The 18,712-nt window shown below is 38.7% G+C and overlaps 1 protein-coding gene across 4 annotated transcripts in view; it reads right to left on the reverse strand.

The window, feature by feature from the left end:
- The window catches only part of myo15aa (myosin XVAa), a 73,308-nt gene that overhangs the window by 26,800 nt on the left and 27,796 nt on the right, over positions 1-18,712 (reverse strand). For all 4 annotated transcript variants that reach the window (XM_049475494.1, XM_022683359.2, XM_049475496.1 and 1 more), the window contains exons 12-32: positions 16,346-16,404; positions 16,090-16,213; positions 15,900-15,995; positions 15,667-15,798; positions 15,454-15,579; positions 12,799-12,876; positions 12,564-12,718; positions 12,418-12,463; positions 12,213-12,337; positions 11,067-11,184; positions 10,776-10,951; positions 10,603-10,687; positions 10,454-10,507; positions 9,539-9,620; positions 9,250-9,380; positions 9,053-9,148; positions 7,044-7,279; positions 6,762-6,940; positions 3,510-3,582; positions 1,532-1,723; positions 221-327 (exon numbers count right to left, since the gene is read on the reverse strand). In XM_049475494.1, the coding sequence (XP_049331451.1) occupies positions 221-327; positions 1,532-1,723; positions 3,510-3,582; positions 6,762-6,940; positions 7,044-7,279; positions 9,053-9,148; positions 9,250-9,380; positions 9,539-9,620; positions 10,454-10,507; positions 10,603-10,687; positions 10,776-10,951; positions 11,067-11,184; positions 12,213-12,337; positions 12,418-12,463; positions 12,564-12,718; positions 12,799-12,876; positions 15,454-15,579; positions 15,667-15,798; positions 15,900-15,995; positions 16,090-16,213; positions 16,346-16,404 (2,470 nt within the window). The remainder of the gene's footprint in view (positions 1-220; positions 328-1,531; positions 1,724-3,509; positions 3,583-6,761; positions 6,941-7,043; positions 7,280-9,052; positions 9,149-9,249; positions 9,381-9,538; positions 9,621-10,453; positions 10,508-10,602; positions 10,688-10,775; positions 10,952-11,066; positions 11,185-12,212; positions 12,338-12,417; positions 12,464-12,563; positions 12,719-12,798; positions 12,877-15,453; positions 15,580-15,666; positions 15,799-15,899; positions 15,996-16,089; positions 16,214-16,345; positions 16,405-18,712) is intronic.

Genomic DNA, 18,712 nt, shown 5'->3' on the forward strand with positions numbered 1-18,712 from the left:
GACCTGACTGTATATACTGTATATACAGACACATACATCTATTCACCACTGGGTGGCTTACCATCCTCAATCTATAACCTGAATACTAACAGCAAGATTTAGTACTAGATGTTTTTAACAGTTCTAGTTGTTTATATATAGTAACCATCAGTACAACAATCTGTGGATAAGGTGGTAAAAGAACATGTAAAGGAAGTAAAAAGAGCAGTGAGTCTCAGACCGTGGCTGTAGTATCCATCGGAATCTGGGAGACTGGCGCTGGCGAGAGCTGGAGGCATCAGGAGCGGACTGTCCTCATCTGAATCAAAGCCACTCCCAAACAGAGCCCTGTAACAATCAGAACAACACCTCAACATCTGAACTAACAGAAACACATTTCCTCCAACATCTGTTATAAAATGTATTCAGAGAAACGAATCCACATCAGACTATGAGACTATGAACATTCCTTCTTAAATACACTAAACATATTTACACACGCACTGAATGTGGCAGGTTTGGGGGACCCCTTTGGATATATATTAGGTAAGAAAATTCTAGTAAATCTTTAATAATATGAAACAGATGCTTACTAATGCTTTGGTGTAAGGTAAATAATTCAACATCCTGCTTCAGCCTGATTAAAAAGAGTGTGGTTTGGAATGAAGAGCATGAAATGATGATTTGATGTTTTTCTTGCAGCCTGTTATTATTAGCAGCAAATGAAAAATTTGTGGAAAATGTTCAGTGTTCTGTGTAAAGACAGCTTCACACTGGAACACAGAATCTTCTCTCTATATTTACATTCTCGCTCCTGCACCAGACAGCTCTGACCAATCAGAGGAGACAATGTGCTTGTGTGATCTATTGGTGTGCATTTTGGTGCGTTTAGGTTTATGCCTGTGTGAAACCAAACCAAACAGAGGGAGAAAACGCTCCAAGTAAACAAACTCATTAACTGATCCAGACAATAGAAGCAGACTATAGGTGTGAAAATGCTCTTTTATACTCAGCAAATTAAGTTCTAATTCAGAAATCCTTACAAACAAGCTGAGATTTTGACAATATAAGTAAAGAGGTTTCACTTTGTAATTTATCATGCTTTCTTTATTCCAGCACCCCAAGTTGGTTTTATCTCCCCTCAAACGTACATGTATATACCAGTATTTTAATTAACATCATTAATATAATATAATATAATATAATTACAATTGCAATCATTCTTTTATTAACATTTAAATATCCACTATAAAAACTTGCGTCTTAAGAAGAACAAGTGTGATTAATTGCGGTTTGTCACAGAATATTGCTGTGATTAATCTGATTACATTATTTAATCGATTGACACCTCTACTCAAATATTTATGGTAACTATTGAGACTTATTAATTATGTAACAATATTCAGTAACAGTATTTTCATTGTGTCTAAAGATTGTACACCCTTGTACAAATTACATATTTACATATACACTGATATGCCAAAAGTCATGAGATAGACTTTTAAATACATAAAATCCATGTAAATGAAAAGTGTGTAGAGTTTTTACTAACAGGCCTGCGTTGGGTCTGGTTCTGATGGGACTCTCTGCGGAGATGATGAAGAAGGACTTCTGCTTGGGAAAATCTCGCATCAGCTCCAGGTCTGCAATCAGATCCATTACATAATCGTGTCCCGCAAGCTCCGCCCACTGACCATGCTCCTTCATGATCACTGAGCAGCCCTTCCAGGACTCAGAAACGCCCCTACAGAACCACACACACACACACACACACACACCACAGCGGTCAGCCCTCATGTTTTTGTTTTCTTTTTTGGCCTTGTTCTGTTTGTGAAAGTAAATATCATGATGAGTTAACAAAACAAACCACAAAACCAGCACTACTGGACTGGTGCCCTCAAATTACCCAGCACCCAGATGCTTAAACTGGCCAACAGAATGGATGCAAAGCAAAAGCAAACACAGACTAAATGACTCACATATACTGTACATTATATTCCCAATGCTCTCCACTTAATGTCTCTCTCATAAATGGAGTGTCAGTTTAGTTTGACAGAATTAAAAATTCTAATCTATAAAATAATGAAAAGACGGTCATTAAAAGCAATTCAAATAAATTTAAAATGTATTATATCAACTTTGTATGATTAATCAAAAACCCAAATATAGCCCTACGTTAAACAATATCAGAATCATCCTAAAGAATGACTGCAGTGTGTAAAAAATAATTACTAACATTAAGTAATTATTAATTATGTAATGTTATTCAATAACAGTATTTATTTATTATTTATTAAAGGAAATTCTGAATGTTTGTTGGCTTAAATAGTTTTCACTGTCAGGCAGTTAATAGGTTTTTACTACCTGGTTGTCATTGTCTCCTAAGTGGTTGTTCTTAAGGGGTCGCCAGGTAGTTGCTTTGGTGTTGCTAGGTGGTTGCTATGGCATTGATAATTGGTTTCTATTGTGTTTAGTAGGGTTGCCAACTGGTCTCAGTGGTGTTGCAAAGTAGTTGCTAGGTGGTTGGGTGATAAGTGGTATTTCTGACGATTGTCATAATGCTGTTAAGAAATGGATCATCATTATGTGTATATCTTGTGTTATCTCTACACTGTAGCACTAAAAATTAAAGTGCTACACAAGGTTATTTGTGTGGAATCTAGCAAGATAATCACATTTCTATTAATTACATTTAATAAAAAAATATTTTTTTTTTCCTGACCAATAATAATAATAATAATAATATAATTATTATAATTTAAGATTTGTATTATGATTGATTATTTATCTTATATTTATTTTTTTAAAATATAATTTTATCAATTTACATATTTATTATTTTACTCATTTACTAATCTATAATTTTACTATCTTAAATGAATTTCTGGTATTGTTGCTTTTCATTTTTACTTTTTTTTTTCATCAAATTTTCTTTTTGCACTTAGTTTATTTAGTTTTAGATTATTTTATTATTTTGTTATATAGTTTCTTTGTTTTTTACATTTTTTATAATACAATTTGTAGTCTTGTTTTAAATTAATAGTACTAATAAAGACTATTAATACATTATTATTTAGACTTTTAATTAAGACTAATAATAAGTTAATGCTTATTTTTATTAATACTTAAATAATTCCTTTCTTTCTTCTTTATAATGCATGGATACACTGTGAATGAGGGTCATGCTCAATGTATTTTGAGTGTAAAAGAGGGTTGGTTGATTGACAGATAGATATAGTTGTATTATTTATAGCTATATTACAACCATTTCTCTCAATATTGTTAAATATGTATATTTAACAGTAAAATGTGCTGGACCCACTCCAACACCTGACAGCTATCTTAAGCAGAGTCCGACAGGAACATTAGAAGCTTAGAGAAGACACAGTGACCTTGGTTAAATGACAGAAAGAAGAGTGGTCAGGTGACGATCAACTCAGGAGAAAAGAGGGCTCATGTTCTCTCAGTGGAGCGCTTGGCACGGGTTCAGTAGGACTGAGCGCAGTGCTCTCCCCGGGGCTGGAGCGTACCTGTGCTGAAGGATGTCCCCAGCCAGGTCCTCTCCGCTGGTCCACGAGTGCACGGGACAGAGAAAGGAAGCCCCTGTGGAAACAACATGATGTTTGACAACCATGATGAGAGAGGCGGCGTGAAGAAGAAAGGCGACACCTCAAACTCTTTTTTTTTCCATTCCATTTAGCTGGAGAGATCAAGTGACCCTTAATCTACACTCTAAGAAATATAAGTACAGATTTGTATTTAAAAGAGTACAAAGCTTGTCGCTGGGGCTGTACCTTATATTGAGGTACAAAAAAGTACCTTTCAGTGAAAGTCCTTTTTTGTACCCATGGTTTTTGTGGCAGTAAAGATCATAAAGATTATAAACATTATCATCAACTAGATATGGCTCAAAAACTTGATGATACAAAATTGTCTGGCTTTCAAATAAAAAATGTGCAATTTAAATATATATTGTTCATTAGTACAGTGATGCAGAATACTGAATGTACCCTTTGGCTGGTTAAATGGTACAAATTTGTACTTATTGCTGTTAGAAATGACTTTGTACTTCAGAGGGAACAAATCTGACCCCGTAAAGACCAATATTGTACCTTTGAGGGTACAATTATAAAGAGTGTACCTTCGAGTACAAAAAAGTACTCATATCGTACCTCTGTTTTTTAGAGTGTATCTGAGCACTACATAATAGTTTTACAGACACAGAGAAACTCCAGCACCAGAATAACTCTGGACAGATGAGGGTGATATAGGGATTTTGACACTACAGGCATCCTGTGTGTATATATGTAAGTGTGTGTGCGTTACGTAAATGTGCTTATATCCGAGTCGTGCCAGAACAGTGAGTATCTACAGATGGTTATCTCACAGGAGACTGACACCTTCGTTTCTACATTTCTACTGCAGTGTTTTCAAGCTCCTCTAATTTCAGACTCGGGTTTCACAGCAGTTACGTCTCTTTTCGACTGGAAAGGAAAGAGGAGATTTTCTATGAAGCAGAGTTCCACAATTGTAAATGGCTTATAAACAAGGCAAGAAGAGTTTGAAACTGATATTTCCAAAAAAGAGGAATAGAAAGAGGGTGATGTTGTCAATAATATTGTCATTATTCCACCAAAAACGTGTAATTTTGTGAGCATTTCTATTGGTCCATTCTGGCTTAGTGGTTAAGTGGTGGCTCAGTAGTTTAAGGCACTGGATTATTTATCACAGGCTTGGGATTTTGATACCCATGTCCACTAAGACGCCACTGTAGGGACCTTGAGCAGGACTTTGAACCTTCTCTACTCTAAGGATGCTGTAGCATTGAATACATTTTTTAAATATCTTGATTTCTGGAATTCTTTACAATTGTTAAAATTAGCAAACAGAATAACATGGTGTGCTTTCCAGCTGTGTACTAATAGTTGTGTACTAAGTACTAAAAATAATTACACTCAATGAAAAATAATACAATTTGATTGATGCAAAACTTGCATTTTTGTCTTAGGCAGATACGTAAATCATTACAGGTGTGGCCGGATTAGACACTGATTGGTCTTGAAACAAGAGGACATAAAATGGCTTCATCTGCTGCCCTATGAATATCCTCACAGAGTCTAACTTTTTGGTAGTGTACCTCGTAGTGAGAGACTGTCAACTGATAGATATGTCACTTAAAGACAATTTTTAACTTTGACTTTTGACTTTGAGAGGGGGACATCACTAGACTGAGACAAGCAGGATGATATCTTTGACACATGTCTCATGTAGGCTATCAGTTGGCCACTGTTGCCTTTGTTTGCAGTGGTGTTATGAATGAGAAACCTGGACTGTGACTTGAACCCGATCATATTCAGCAAAAATCCAACAAAAACAAGTTCTGTTTCAGATCCAATACCGGTCAAATATGTCTATAAAGGCCTTGTGGTCTCAATCCGGCCACAGCTGTGGAATAACACACTGCCCCAACTGCTGGTGTGATAATATGGTGTGTAGGAGCCATCACTTACATCACACAGTCGGTGACCCCTAGTAGTGATATGGGAGAAACTAACAGCTCAGCAATTCTGTGGGCCACATGTGTTCCCTCTCATGCCTCCAAATAGCATATTTCAGCAGTATAATGCTCACCCACACATATCAGGGATTACCCATTTTTTCCAAACAATAACATTTCCTTGCCTGGTTGCCAGATTCATCACAAATTAAGCATTTCTGGGATCAGATTAGATGCCTGCAGGATACCATACATACTGTAACCTGTGTGAATCCATGCCCAGCAATATCTCATCTTGTATCCAGGCTAGAAGCAGCAAACATTGTACTGGATGCTCTTTTCAAGTGTTCAGTTTCCCCAAAAAACATATTCTAATACCTAATATCTCTAATATTGTATTCACATACATACTAGTGCATATAAAAAATAATATATTGAATATCATTGAAAAGTTACATTATTTCAGTAATTCAGTTCAAAATGTGAAACTCATATATTATATAGATGTGTTTTTCTTTCTTTAATTGTTGATGTTTATGACTTACAGCCAATGAAAACCCAAAAATCAGTGTTTTAGAAAGTTTAAATATTATATAAAACAAACTGGTACTTTTGGCAGTGCGGGCAGTGTGTCAAGTCCTGCTGGAAAATGAAATCCACATCTCTATGAAAGTTATCAGCAGGGGGAAGCATGAAGTGCTGTAAGATTTGGCGGGAAATCACTGCACTGACTTTAGACTTGATAAAACACAGTGGATCAACACCAGCAGATGACATGTCTCTCCAAACCATCACTGATCATCAGTAAATTTTACATTTCATTTGTAAATTAAGGGAGCAGAGTCTGGAGAAAGAGTGGAGAAAAACACAGTCCAAACTGCTTGAGGTCTAGTGTAAAGTTTCCACAATCAGTGATGGTTTGGAGAGACATGTCATTTTTTTTGAGACACTGATTTTTGGGTTTTCACTGGCTGTAAGCCATAATCATTAACAATAAAAATACATTCTTAAAATAGATGTAGTACATCTATATAATATATGATTTTCATATTTTCAACTGAATTAATATAACTTTTCATTTGATGTTCTATTTTTTTGAATGCACTAGTATATCATCATAATATTCACACATATGTAGTGTCATTCTATTTCTATTTTTTGTGTTTTCTTGCCAAAAAATCTACATTGCATACACCAGCAGAACTGATGATGCTGCTTTTTCCTACAGCTTTTGAGATCAGCTGGAGAACTCAGCAGGCCCTTAATAAACACCTGTGATTCTCACCATCAAAGCAATGCACCTGCAACACCATGTTGGCTTTCTTCCTGTTGGCTGTCCACTCCAGTAGAGACAGTGGGTATGTCCTGGCAGTCTCTGGCCCATAAAGCGACTTCTGCATGGCCTGGATCAGCTTGTGTTGGCAAAGTGCCTTATACCCATTATAGCCGTAATCTGAGACAAACCTGTAGCATTCAGAAAACAACAGTTTAGAGCAATTCAGCATCATGATGGATAAAAATATGGAAATATATTTAGTTGTAAGCCTGTAAGCAGCTCATGTCTCACTTCAGAAGGTATTTCTCTATTTTGGCTGAAGGTGCAAATGTGCTCAGGCAGCCGAGGAGCAGTAGCCAACCCCTGTCAGCATTGTCTGGGTTACTGTTCCTCCAAACCTGATTGGCAATTTGACAAAAAAGCTCATCCCTCAAGCCGGGGATGGAGAGTCCCTTCTGAATGATGTAGTTTCCAAACAAATTCTCTTGAGCCCCATTTAAATGTGGGTCACCCATAAACCTGAGGACCTATAGAGTTCAAGAACATGAGAGCAAGGTTAATATTATTATGCTATTTTAAAAGATCAAAGGCCTCCACAAATGTCACAGAAAATGCAAGTAATGAAAAAAAGGATTCATACATCTGAGATATTTCATATGTGGTCTGTTTAACTTTACTTAATTTGTTAATATTCATCCATTCCTGCATTTCTGGCCAACAACACAAAAACGTTGAAAGTTCTCCTTTCTCCACCACAATCAGCTTTGCCTGTGATCTGCAGTCTTCAGACTACATTGCCCAGGATGCACGGCACCGACATTACACCCAATCATGATCACATGACACAGCACGACACTTCCAGGAGGTAGATCACCTGAGTACTAGCCACATGGTTTAGCCTTATAAAAGGGACTCTTTGCTCTCAGTCACTGTTGAGTACTGACGGTTTATCCTCGTGCAACAAGTTACGCTTAATTTATACTCCTGCGTCAAACCTATGCCATAGCCTACGCATATCCACCTATACAGCGGAGTGTGTTTATAATTCTGCGTGCACATACCAGCGGCTTTGCGCAGCTCTGCAGTTTAAACTGCAAAGGCGGGAATGTGTGGGAGGGGACGCAAGATCCGGCAGACCAATACCAGCCGTGGATGTCCACATCGCGTTGTCACATTTTCTGAGAGGTGCGCATCAAGCTACGGCGTAGGGTACGCGACGACACATAGGCTACGGCGTAGGTTCAACGCAGAAGTATGAATTGGGCTTTACTCTCTTGTTTTGATGTTTCTTTTTGTATTTACAGACCTTGAGTTTTGCCTGCCCTTTGATATTGCCCTGGCATGTTTTACCTCTGGACTGTTTCTTAACCCTGGTATGTTATTTCCTTGTTGCTGCTGTTTAGCACTATTGACCTTGCTTTGTCTTTAATTTGCAACTGCGCGAGTCTGAGACCTGCTAAAACATAACAGGGCGGGAGCAATTTATGGCAAAGATGGGAAGATCATCAGTTTGTAACAAATGCTTGAGATCAATACTTATCTGTATCACGAGGAATTTTAGTGTATAAAAGGCAAGGGCACAAACCTATGCTGGACAAAAGTGATCTTTGTTACCTTGGATGACACATCAATAGCTGATAGAACCACATGGGCAACAGATTATTTTGGTAAAGCATTAAAATTAAAATTTAGAGTTATATTCACAATTGCCACCTAAAACTTGATTGTGCAAAACAGAAGCCTCATTATAACCATGTCCAGAAGCAGCAGCAACTTTTATGGGTTTAAAGGCATCTGGAATTAGCCATCACACAGTAGAAATGTGCATTGTGATCAGACACATTATTATACTAGATATTTTATTGAAAGGGATGGATGCCATGTGCCCTGCTGCTTAATGACAGAAAGTTCCATCCAGACAGTTATCAGCAAGTTTAAAAGCTTGCCTGCCAGACATATTTTTTTACGGGATGTCCATGCATTTTTGAACACAAAAAGACAATGAAGACAATGCAAAACTACATGCTGCACAAATGATAAAGGCATGGCTGTGGAAGAAGAGAGTTTGGGAGTGCATCCCTGTACTTTTTAACCTATTATATATGTGAATAAGACAAAATAACATTTAAAATCTATTTTAAATGGTCAATAATTTACTGTTCCTCCTTTTGTGGATGCCAGAAACGCAGGAATGGATGTATGTTAACAACTGATCTGAAGTTGTGTGCTATTTTTTGCATTTTCCATACAACTTTTTCTAATTTGGGTTGCACAGTCCAGATAAATAAAGGTTCTTCTACCATAATAAACACATCCAGAGCTTCATGAGTGAGGTCCTCATCAACATGGGTCAGTGGTGCCTTCAGAGGTGCCATCAGCATTCCGAACAATGGCTCCTGTAAAGCAGAACGAAGTTATCATAAACTGATCCGGTGTGAATACTGGCTCTGTTAGAGCTGTCGTGCACTTTAGTGGAGAAACAGGAAGCAGGGCTTACTCTGAAGTGAACCTGGATGAATTTGGAGATTGGGTAGTTGTTGATGTCGAGAGGCAGCGTGAGCTGGGATTCCACCTGAACAGTGGGAGCCTGCACCAGCGCCAGGCAATCAGAATGGAGCTCTCGGCCACCTGTCACACACACACAAAGGCTGTTACTGTATAGAGAGAGGCATTCACTTTAGAAAGCACAGCAAACTCTGGGAAGTCTAATTTTATTCAATTATATTCTCTCTAGCTGTGATTTCTTATTCTCTTTTTCCAAAAAGCAAAACACAAAAAAATCCTACCTGCAGCTGCCTGCAATAACCTGCCGAGTTCTGCTGGAATAACCAGGTGTGTGACGTTAACTACCTCCCGTCTAGATAACTCCTGCAGGATCACATAAAAAAGTTAAACTACAGGATAATGTACACAGACCACAGAGACCATAGAAATAATATTTAGTATAAATATGCCAACAAATATGTTAATACACACCAAATACAGGGGTTGGACAATGAAACTGAAACACCTGGTTTTAGACCACAATAATTTATTGTGGTGACGGACAGTTCTGGTGGTGACGGACAGTTCTGGTGGCAACAGGAGAGTTGAGGTGCACAATGAATTTTGCCGTGATTTGATCAGCCGTGGTTTTATGTTTTTTGGATGCAATCCAGGTTAGCACCCGAACATCCCTTTCAGACAGCTTCCTCTTACAGCATCCACAGTTAATCCTGTTGGATGTGGTTGGTCCTTCTTGGTGGTATGCTGACATTACCCTGGATACCGTGGCTCTTGATACATCACAAAGACCTGCTGTCTTGGTCACAGATGCTCCAGCAAGACGTGCACTGACAATTTGTCCTTTTTTGAATTCTGGTATGTCTCCCATAATATTGTGTGAATTGCAATATTTTGAGCAAAACTGTGCTCTTACCCTGCTAATTGAACCTTCACACTCTGCTCTTACTGGTGCAATGTGCAATTAATGAAGATTGGCCACCAGGTTGGTTCAATGACAGGTGTTTTAGTTTTCTATGTTCGACCACTGTAGGTAAACATATTTAAACATATTGGAACATCTTAGTCAATTTTCATTGATAGTTTTCTAAAAATTACAAAACTGCTATCCCATGACTTTTGGCATGTCAGTATAGAATCTCATATTAGACAATTCTTTTCTAAAAAATAAATAAATAAATTAAAAAGGTCTTTCTAGCCATTTCTAATCGGATTCTCTCCTGTTCTGCTCTCCTCCTGGCCTCCAGTCTCATCTGAAAGGAGATGAATGATGGGCGTAGATCAGTAAAGGAATGCAGAACAAGAACACATGTCTGCTCTTTGTAGTCTGAAGATGTGCCGTTCCTACCTTTATGTATCTCTTTCGATTGACGTACATGTGCACCAGTGAGCGGAATTTGACCAGACTGGACCGCATTTTAATGAACCGCTTCCTGTGGAAAAGCACTGGGGAATGAATCTGAATCAAAATCCAAACGCTGTGTAAAATCAATAAAGTGTTAAAAACATGAGTGTGTGTACCGTGTGAGGTATCCTCGGCAGTGTGCCTGCAGTCTGATGATTTTCATGCGGAAGGCCTTGTAGCGCTTCCGCACGAAGAACATCCGAGTGTAGCGCTGCAGAGTGAGAGCGGCCACGTGCCGAACCCTGTCTCTCTTACTCTCGAGCAGGAAATAGATGTCCTCTTTCATGAACAGCTGACACACAAACAACACAAAAGAGAGTGAATAGAATATTAATATTGTATTGTGATATGATACTGAAGTACTGTTTTTGGCTATTGGATAATAAAATCTGTACTAGGACTCTTACCTTGGTCACGCCCACTTGAAAAGCTCCTGGTCTCACCGGGCAGAGTTTCCTCAGCATGATGATACAGTTTTCAGCACAGGCAGGAGGAATCTGTTTCAGGCCCAGCAAAGACTTGTATCTAAACAAAAAAACAACTCAATCAGCAATGGTTATTTTGTCATATTGGCTACATTATGCGTTGTACAACCCTGATAGCAGCTTTAAAAAGATCTGAACCCTGGCTGCATCTGGTATTTATGACCTGCCCAATTACCACTAAAAATAAAGCCCATAAGTTGTCCAGAAGCAATTGTGTTGGCCAGTTGACCAGTCTCTTTTATTTAAAGCTGCTAATTGAAAGTATAATTCTTTGCATACTGTAAATACACACACATTTACATCACTGGTTTTAGGTCACCCCCATTTTCCCTTTATTTTTGCCATTAAAGCACCTCAAATCCAATCAGTAACAAGAAATAGTATAAAAACCTGTGCTAAATCGGCAGGGCCTTTAAGGAAACCAAATTAACTAAAACTGAGAAAAAGGCAAGTTTATCACATGTAAAAAAAATAGAGTATTGTGAAAGTATACTATAAAAAAAATATTTAAAAAATCATATAATGTTTAAAAAAGAGTTTTATAAACAAATCATTGGTTAACAGCCTATAAATCTTCGGTCTGTAGTAAAGCAGTATTGTAACAGACTAGCATTTACACACATAGCACATTCACACTTTCATCATAATAACTTTATACATAATAACTCTGTAACTATTAAAAGTTTAAGTCATTTTTCTTGTAGAGAAATTACAGATGAAGCCAGAGTGCAGTGAATACTGTTTCCTACACCTTCAAAAGACTCTTTCTCTTGGAAATTGGAGAGAATTGGCACAGGAAAAGGTGTGGCAATCGCTAAGTCTCAGTTTGAGCAGTGATGAGAAGACTTAGAGGTCTGACAGGTGAAAGACAGATGGAGTGCAGTAATAAAGTATTGAATTGAACTGAATAAAGTCACTGCTAAGATGAAAAAATGCAGCAATGCCACTGGACAACTAAATAATAGTAGTGTTCTAAAACTTTTGACTGATTTTCTGATATTTTTGCTTATCAGAAATAGTCTATGTACTATTTAAGATGCTGCAAACCTTGTTCATCTGACACATTACCTAAAAAGGAAGACATCAAAGGGTATTCTGATTGGATAACCCTCTCCTCTGATTCGAATGGTCTCCAAAATCCCAGAGTACCGAAGCTGAGTGCTGACCAGCTCCATGTCAAACACACCAGGCTCCTGAAAGCAGACACACTCTCTCAGCATAAAAACCTCAGAGGCAGATATTTCAGACTGATCCTGGAACTGAAGCTCCTCACCTTGTTATGGTTTGGCTTTATGCAGCGCACAAAGAAAGGGTTACACCTGGCATGAAATGAAAGACATAACATGGTAAAATAAAGTAATGGGCGTTTCTATTTAGAGAGTGAAGTGCATTCCGAGGGTTACAGCTTTGATGGTCTACCTCTCCATCTTCTCCACAAGCTCCATAAGAGACTGCTGGAACTTGGCAGCCACTGTGGAGGCCTGGTATCTGCGTGTAACCGTGCTGTTCTTCCTCACGTGGCTCTTCTGCTGACTGATAGCTTCTGAATAGTTCATGAACAGGTACGCAACCATCTAGAACAAGATGTTGAAAAATGTTAAAAAAAACCCTGGATCTGCTTTTTCTGAAGCAGATGCTGAGTGAATACACTTACCTTATTCTTGCTTTGCATGAAAAGGTCAAGAACCTCCTGCCGAACCTGATCGTAACTCTTGTCCAGGAACTTGTGGACCTGTTTTGAAAGATATGAAAAAATCAAAGTGGGCCTTTAAGTGAAATCATAGACTGTATAAAGCTGGACAGAGCATCGTCTCTCAAAAGTGAAGCCACCACAGGTCGAACGCCCCCTGCTGTTCGGCTGCAGAAAGCTGTGTAACTCCACCCATCCCCATAGGTTTCAATGGCAAAACAGACAACTTTCAAACACGTTTTTTTCTAATATACTGTAATTCTACCTCCATTTTTTAAATGCAACAGCTAGTGTAACCTCTGCTTATATTGTAAATTTTTTATATCCCCACAGAATTCGGTTTTTAAAACGTTATTCAGCTCTATTCAAAAAAGGTGTGGTTATTGTAAAAGGGCTGCTTATGGGCGGGACCAATAACAGACCGTCAGCTCCGCTCCGCCCCGCTCTGCAGTCTGTGACCGCGAGGCAGCCCTCAGGGGCGGGGTTATTCAAATGAATAGGCTGCTCTCCACAGTCTTTCTCCCTCCTCTGGTCTCTACTGCGCAGAATCGGGTGTCAGGATCGCCAACATGGTGGAAGATTTTGGCTTCATTTTCATTGAATGAATGGGAACGGCGACACGGCATCCATCTTTTTTACAGTCTCTGAGTGAAATAATAATGGGAAAATTTAAATCTTGGACCACTACATCACAAGCTCTTTATAGAGATCATCAGGTTTGCACTTTTTTTCTCGTCAGTGTTTCGCTGAATCAAGCAACTCTAAACGTCACTTTTAGGATCTCCCAGTATTTTGACATTAATTTTATGCACCTAGCAACCTAAACTGTATCTCCCACCATTATACACCTTTAACCTTTAGAACCCCATTGACGCAAATTGCGTCAAAAATCGTGCATTGTTTATACAGCTTAATTACTCAGGAATACGTCAACGCATTAACATGATTCATACATTGTGACATTCAGGGAACCCTGTTGAATCTAAAAACAGCACTGACCTCAGGCTAAACTGTGTTTGGAGAAATCTAGAGGTGGGAATATCAAGAAAAATGGCAGCCTGGTGCTGCTCATGTATTCTGTCACAGTAATAAGCCATGTAATAAACTTTCATTCAAATCCTTTTAACTAATATACACTCTAATCTAACTATGACAGAAAAGAAAACTCTTTTGTGAATTTATTTGAAGTCTGTACAAGTAAAAAAAAACAGGGTATAATTTGGATTAAACATGATCAATTCCATGACGATTTACAAATTACATCTCAAATGTAGACATGTTTGAGCAGTTCAATGTCTTCTGGTATAAAGAAATATAATACCACGTGTTATAAAAAGTGAAGGGGAACTGACAAAAACAGAGAAACACACCAAAATAGGCTGGGTTTCAAAGGGTTGATAACATTCTGCCCTTCCCCACCTAATTTTAGCCTCTAGTGATCTTAGCCTCCACCGACATGAAACCAGCACTGTTCTGATTCGCGAACCTAATTTTGAACCGTTTCCACCAACAAAGATAGGTCCTAGAACCAGGAATGTTCATTCGCAGTGGGAACCGAAGAATACTAGGTTCTTCAGCACGGAACATGATGACATCTGTGGGTGTGTCTGTTTATACAGGAGCGCCGCCGCCCTGCAATGCTGTGACATTTTGTTGGTTCCACTGATGGTTGTACCAGTTCCAAACTGGTGGAAAAACGGGCTGGTTCAAGAACCAGAGTTCTTTGGGTGGAAAAGCTCTATGACTGGACCTTTCAGCTACTCCCCTAATGGCTGCCCTGGGCTTATGGCCTCTGAATCCAAATTCAAATAGCTGAGACATATATAGGCAGATATCTAACATAGCTTTAAATACTACTCTCATAACTAGCCCTCATCCAATCCAATGACACAGGATATTTTAATAGATAGAGTATCTGCTATTTAATCCCAATCTACTTAGTTTGTTTTAACCATAGTATTAAGGGCATCATCTGTTGTCCTCAAGGTACCATTAGAAGACATTATGTCCAGCCAGCATTACTAAGGAGATTTCTTAGAAGGTAAATAATACTATTACTCAAACACTTTATTTTAGTAGTACACAAACAACAACATATTCTAGTATGGAGTGTGTACCACTACACACACAAACATACAAACACATACACAAAGTGTGTAATGAATGCATTGCTTTAATGTTACTGGGAGCTGAAAGGCCAGACTAAACAAAATAAATCAGTCCAGAATCTTTCATCTTATAAACTGTAGCTAAAACATCTAACTATGAAGTCAGTTGCTTCAGTAATAATCAGCAGCACATCTGATCTAAACTGCATATTTTATACAAACACAAAGATTAGATCAGATAAGATGATACTTAGCATTTATAAATGTAGACTTTGGGGAAAAATTACCTACAGTAACTTCCCTACTTAATAACAGTAATAACCCTCTACTGATCACCATAAAGTTGCTAAAACATTCAGCTGAAGACCAGCCTGTCATCCAGAGAAAACATAGCCTTTGCTGGTCAAGAGCTAGTTAACAAGCTAACCTCTCAGCATACAGTATGTTTTTTTCTCGATGACCAGCTGATCTTAAACTGGATTTTTATTTAGCAGGGAAAACTTACACATACCTGATATGTGACTTTTCCAGCAAAATGTTTGATGGCAAACTCAGGGAGAGGCATTTTTGGCTTTGAGTAGAGTAGATTGTGGCCATGATGATAGTGGCATTTCTGAAGAAAGGTGTGGTCTGTAGCCTGAAGATAAAAAGATTCATTTAAAATCTAAGAAACTGTGGTAAAAGTACATACAAGCAGAAAAACACATTGCTAAAGCTGAAGCACCTGTGGAAATCCACTCTGGTCATCCAGAATCCGTAGTATCCCATGAGGCTTTGAGGCGATGAGGTCAAGGCAGCCCTGATTATCATTAAAAGGGACTTCTTCCCAGGGGATCTGCTCTCGGCTGTATTCCTCCTAAGATATTCAGAGTTGTTTTGTTCATATGTATATTGAAAAGGCCACACAATGCTGCACTATGCTGGGAGGATTAGAAGGAAAAAAATGAAATTAATTACCTGCTCTTCTCTGAAGACGACCCTATTGAAGAAGAACTGTAGGTACTCATTTGCATAGTTTATGCAAAGCTGTTCGAAGCTGTTGAAGGTGAGGTCCTGAGAAACAGAAACAGTGTGATTTCCTAAAAATCTGGGATATAAGGCATCGCCAAAATCCCCAAACACAATAATTTTCTATTGCTGTAAATACCTCAAACCCATAGATATCCAGGATGGAGATGGACAGGGCTTCGTTCTTCGGGTAAACCAGCTTATTGATTCTGTCTGTTAGCCAGTGGAAAAGAAGGGAGTACAGGATCTTGGCAACTGCATCTCTGGAATGTTTGGAGACAGGAATTGAACATATTTGAAGCTTCTTTTATCTCCATTCATCACATCCTCATCACCTATCCATCCACTGCAGGAGAATGATGAGGGTTTTATTTGTTATGGCTTTTTAGGCTTACCTGGCATCAACAGCATTCTCGACTGTCAGGGGAGTGTAGATCTTCTCCCTCATTGTTTCCTAAAAGTAAAAAAGCAAACAAACTAAATGAAACAGTGAAGATCTAAACTGAAACTGATTTGTGAGAAAGTATGGATACAGTAGGGCTAGACAATTTAGGAAAAAACTGACATTGCCTGATCTGCACACACTTTATATAACCCAGATTACTGAATCTGATTCATACGAAACTATTTTAACAAATGTATGTGCGTGTTATGTGTGGATTACAGCATCTAACAGGTTTGTTTGTTTGTATGTTTGTGTTTTGTATATATTGTACATATTGTTGGGTGATCATATTTTCATTTGGGTAAACCAGGACACCTGGTAGTGGGGGGAGGGACACACTGACAGTCACGTGTCTACTACTCTCTGGTCCAATGAAGGAATTTAAAAACCAGGACATTTCCTCACTTTAAAAAAAAACCCAGGACGCCCGGGACAGGACTGAAATACGGACGTTTGGTCACCCTACATATTGGCTATTTTATGGCATTAACAATGTTCATGACTTGAGCATCACAGACTTAAATCAGTTTCTTAAGTATTTTATCTGGTGGAATCTTTTCAAACTGTTCTTTCATATGTCTAACCCTATAAAATGTATTTCTGGTGGTGAAAAGTGCAGGGCAGTCTACTATGCTGTGTTTAATAGTTTGAGGAGTTTCACAGGATTGGCAGGCTGTTCACCAACCAGGAGGTGGTGGTGGGTAAGAGCAGTACGTCCAATTCGGCACCTAGTCATGATTGTCTAATCTTGTCTAAAAAGTCCATATTGCATCTAATATTAATGATGGGGATATTTCATACAGTTTATGTTGTGGATTGCTGGACCATTTATCTTGCCATTTTATTCTGCAGTGAACTTAGACTAGATGGCAGGCATTTGTAATCGGAACATAGTTCCAAGTGAGTTCCTGGTTTCTGGCTTCTCTTGCTAAAATCTCCACTGTGTCCAGGAACCCAGCAATAGAGAATGTAGAATCCTCGGCTGTAGAGTTCTCTGTCTGCAGCTAGTAGTTTGTAGATAACAAGATTTGCAAGCAGGATACACGGTATGAAGCAGGACAATGGGAAAGATGTGTTTGAGTAAGTCTGTCTAGCAGTCAGTGATCTCTCACCAAGAGGTACCCTAGCTTCTGAGGTAGCCTCTGAGAGCCTTTTTTATAGGGCTGTGAAAGAAGCATTTTAGATTAGTCGACAATGAAATTTGTAAAAAAAAAGTAATTGACAATTATAACAACTAATCGTTGCAGCCCTACAATACAGCTGATACAGGTGAGTGTGAAAATCAGCCCTCACAGTTAAACACAGCCTGTACTTCTGTGAGAATACGATCTTAATCCGCTTTAAGTGGTGCCATCACCTATAGGGACAGGTTTACTGGGGTGGTTTTACACTCTGGTAGCTGATTGGGTCGTCCTACTCACTCTTCTAGAACATGATGGCGGTTCCTGAATTAGATCCCGCGTCATTCAGTAAAAACAGGGTCGTACAGGTTTGATCAGATAACAGAAGCACTACAGCGTGAGAGGCCCAGCTTTAGCGAGTGGACACACAGCTAATGAGTTGGGATATAGACCTCTCTGATTACACTGAGAGCAGCTGATATTCTAACCAGCAGAATTGGCTGAACTGCACTGTGCATCAAAGTGTGTCACACCGCTGCCCACGATGAGCTGCAGTCTGAACGCCATTCCATATGATTTTAACAGGAGCAGGTGAACACTGTGAACACTGCGAACACTGTGAACACTGACAGGCTCGGACTCCCAGCAGGACAAGGAGGAGAGAAAGGTAAACTCTGAAACAGGATATCGACCTCATCCTTACACAGAGCTTTTTTAACAAAAGAGCAGACAAAAGGAATCGATGAAAAGAAAGATGGTGAAAACAAACACAAAACGCTGCCTATTGGCTCAAGAAATTGAATTCATCGCCTTTGACCTTGAGAACAGTGGAGATGTTAGAAATAAAGACAGCAAAAGAGGGAAGCAGCGGAGACAAAATATCATGTTGAGAAAAATCGACTGTAATATTCAGTGGCAAGAATAAGGTTGCAACTGGATAAACACATCAGAAGTGTAAGCCAAGCACCTTGTTTGGCCTAAACCTGAAAGTAATTCTCCGGTACTATCACTTGTTTTTAAACTGCGACAATTAATTAGTCTCTGCTTGGTGGCGCGTGTCACAAGATTTATGTGGTATTAGATTGCCGAACGTTAAATATGCATAAATCCTACTACTACCTGTAAATATTAATGGGGGGATCTGGACAACACAGAGTCATACTGCCACAATACAATGCGAACACTGATATATCCAA

Source organism: Astyanax mexicanus, chromosome 3, assembly GCF_023375975.1.
Source record: "Astyanax mexicanus isolate ESR-SI-001 chromosome 3, AstMex3_surface, whole genome shotgun sequence".
Classification (NCBI taxonomy): Eukaryota; Metazoa; Chordata; class Actinopteri; order Characiformes; family Acestrorhamphidae; genus Astyanax; species Astyanax mexicanus.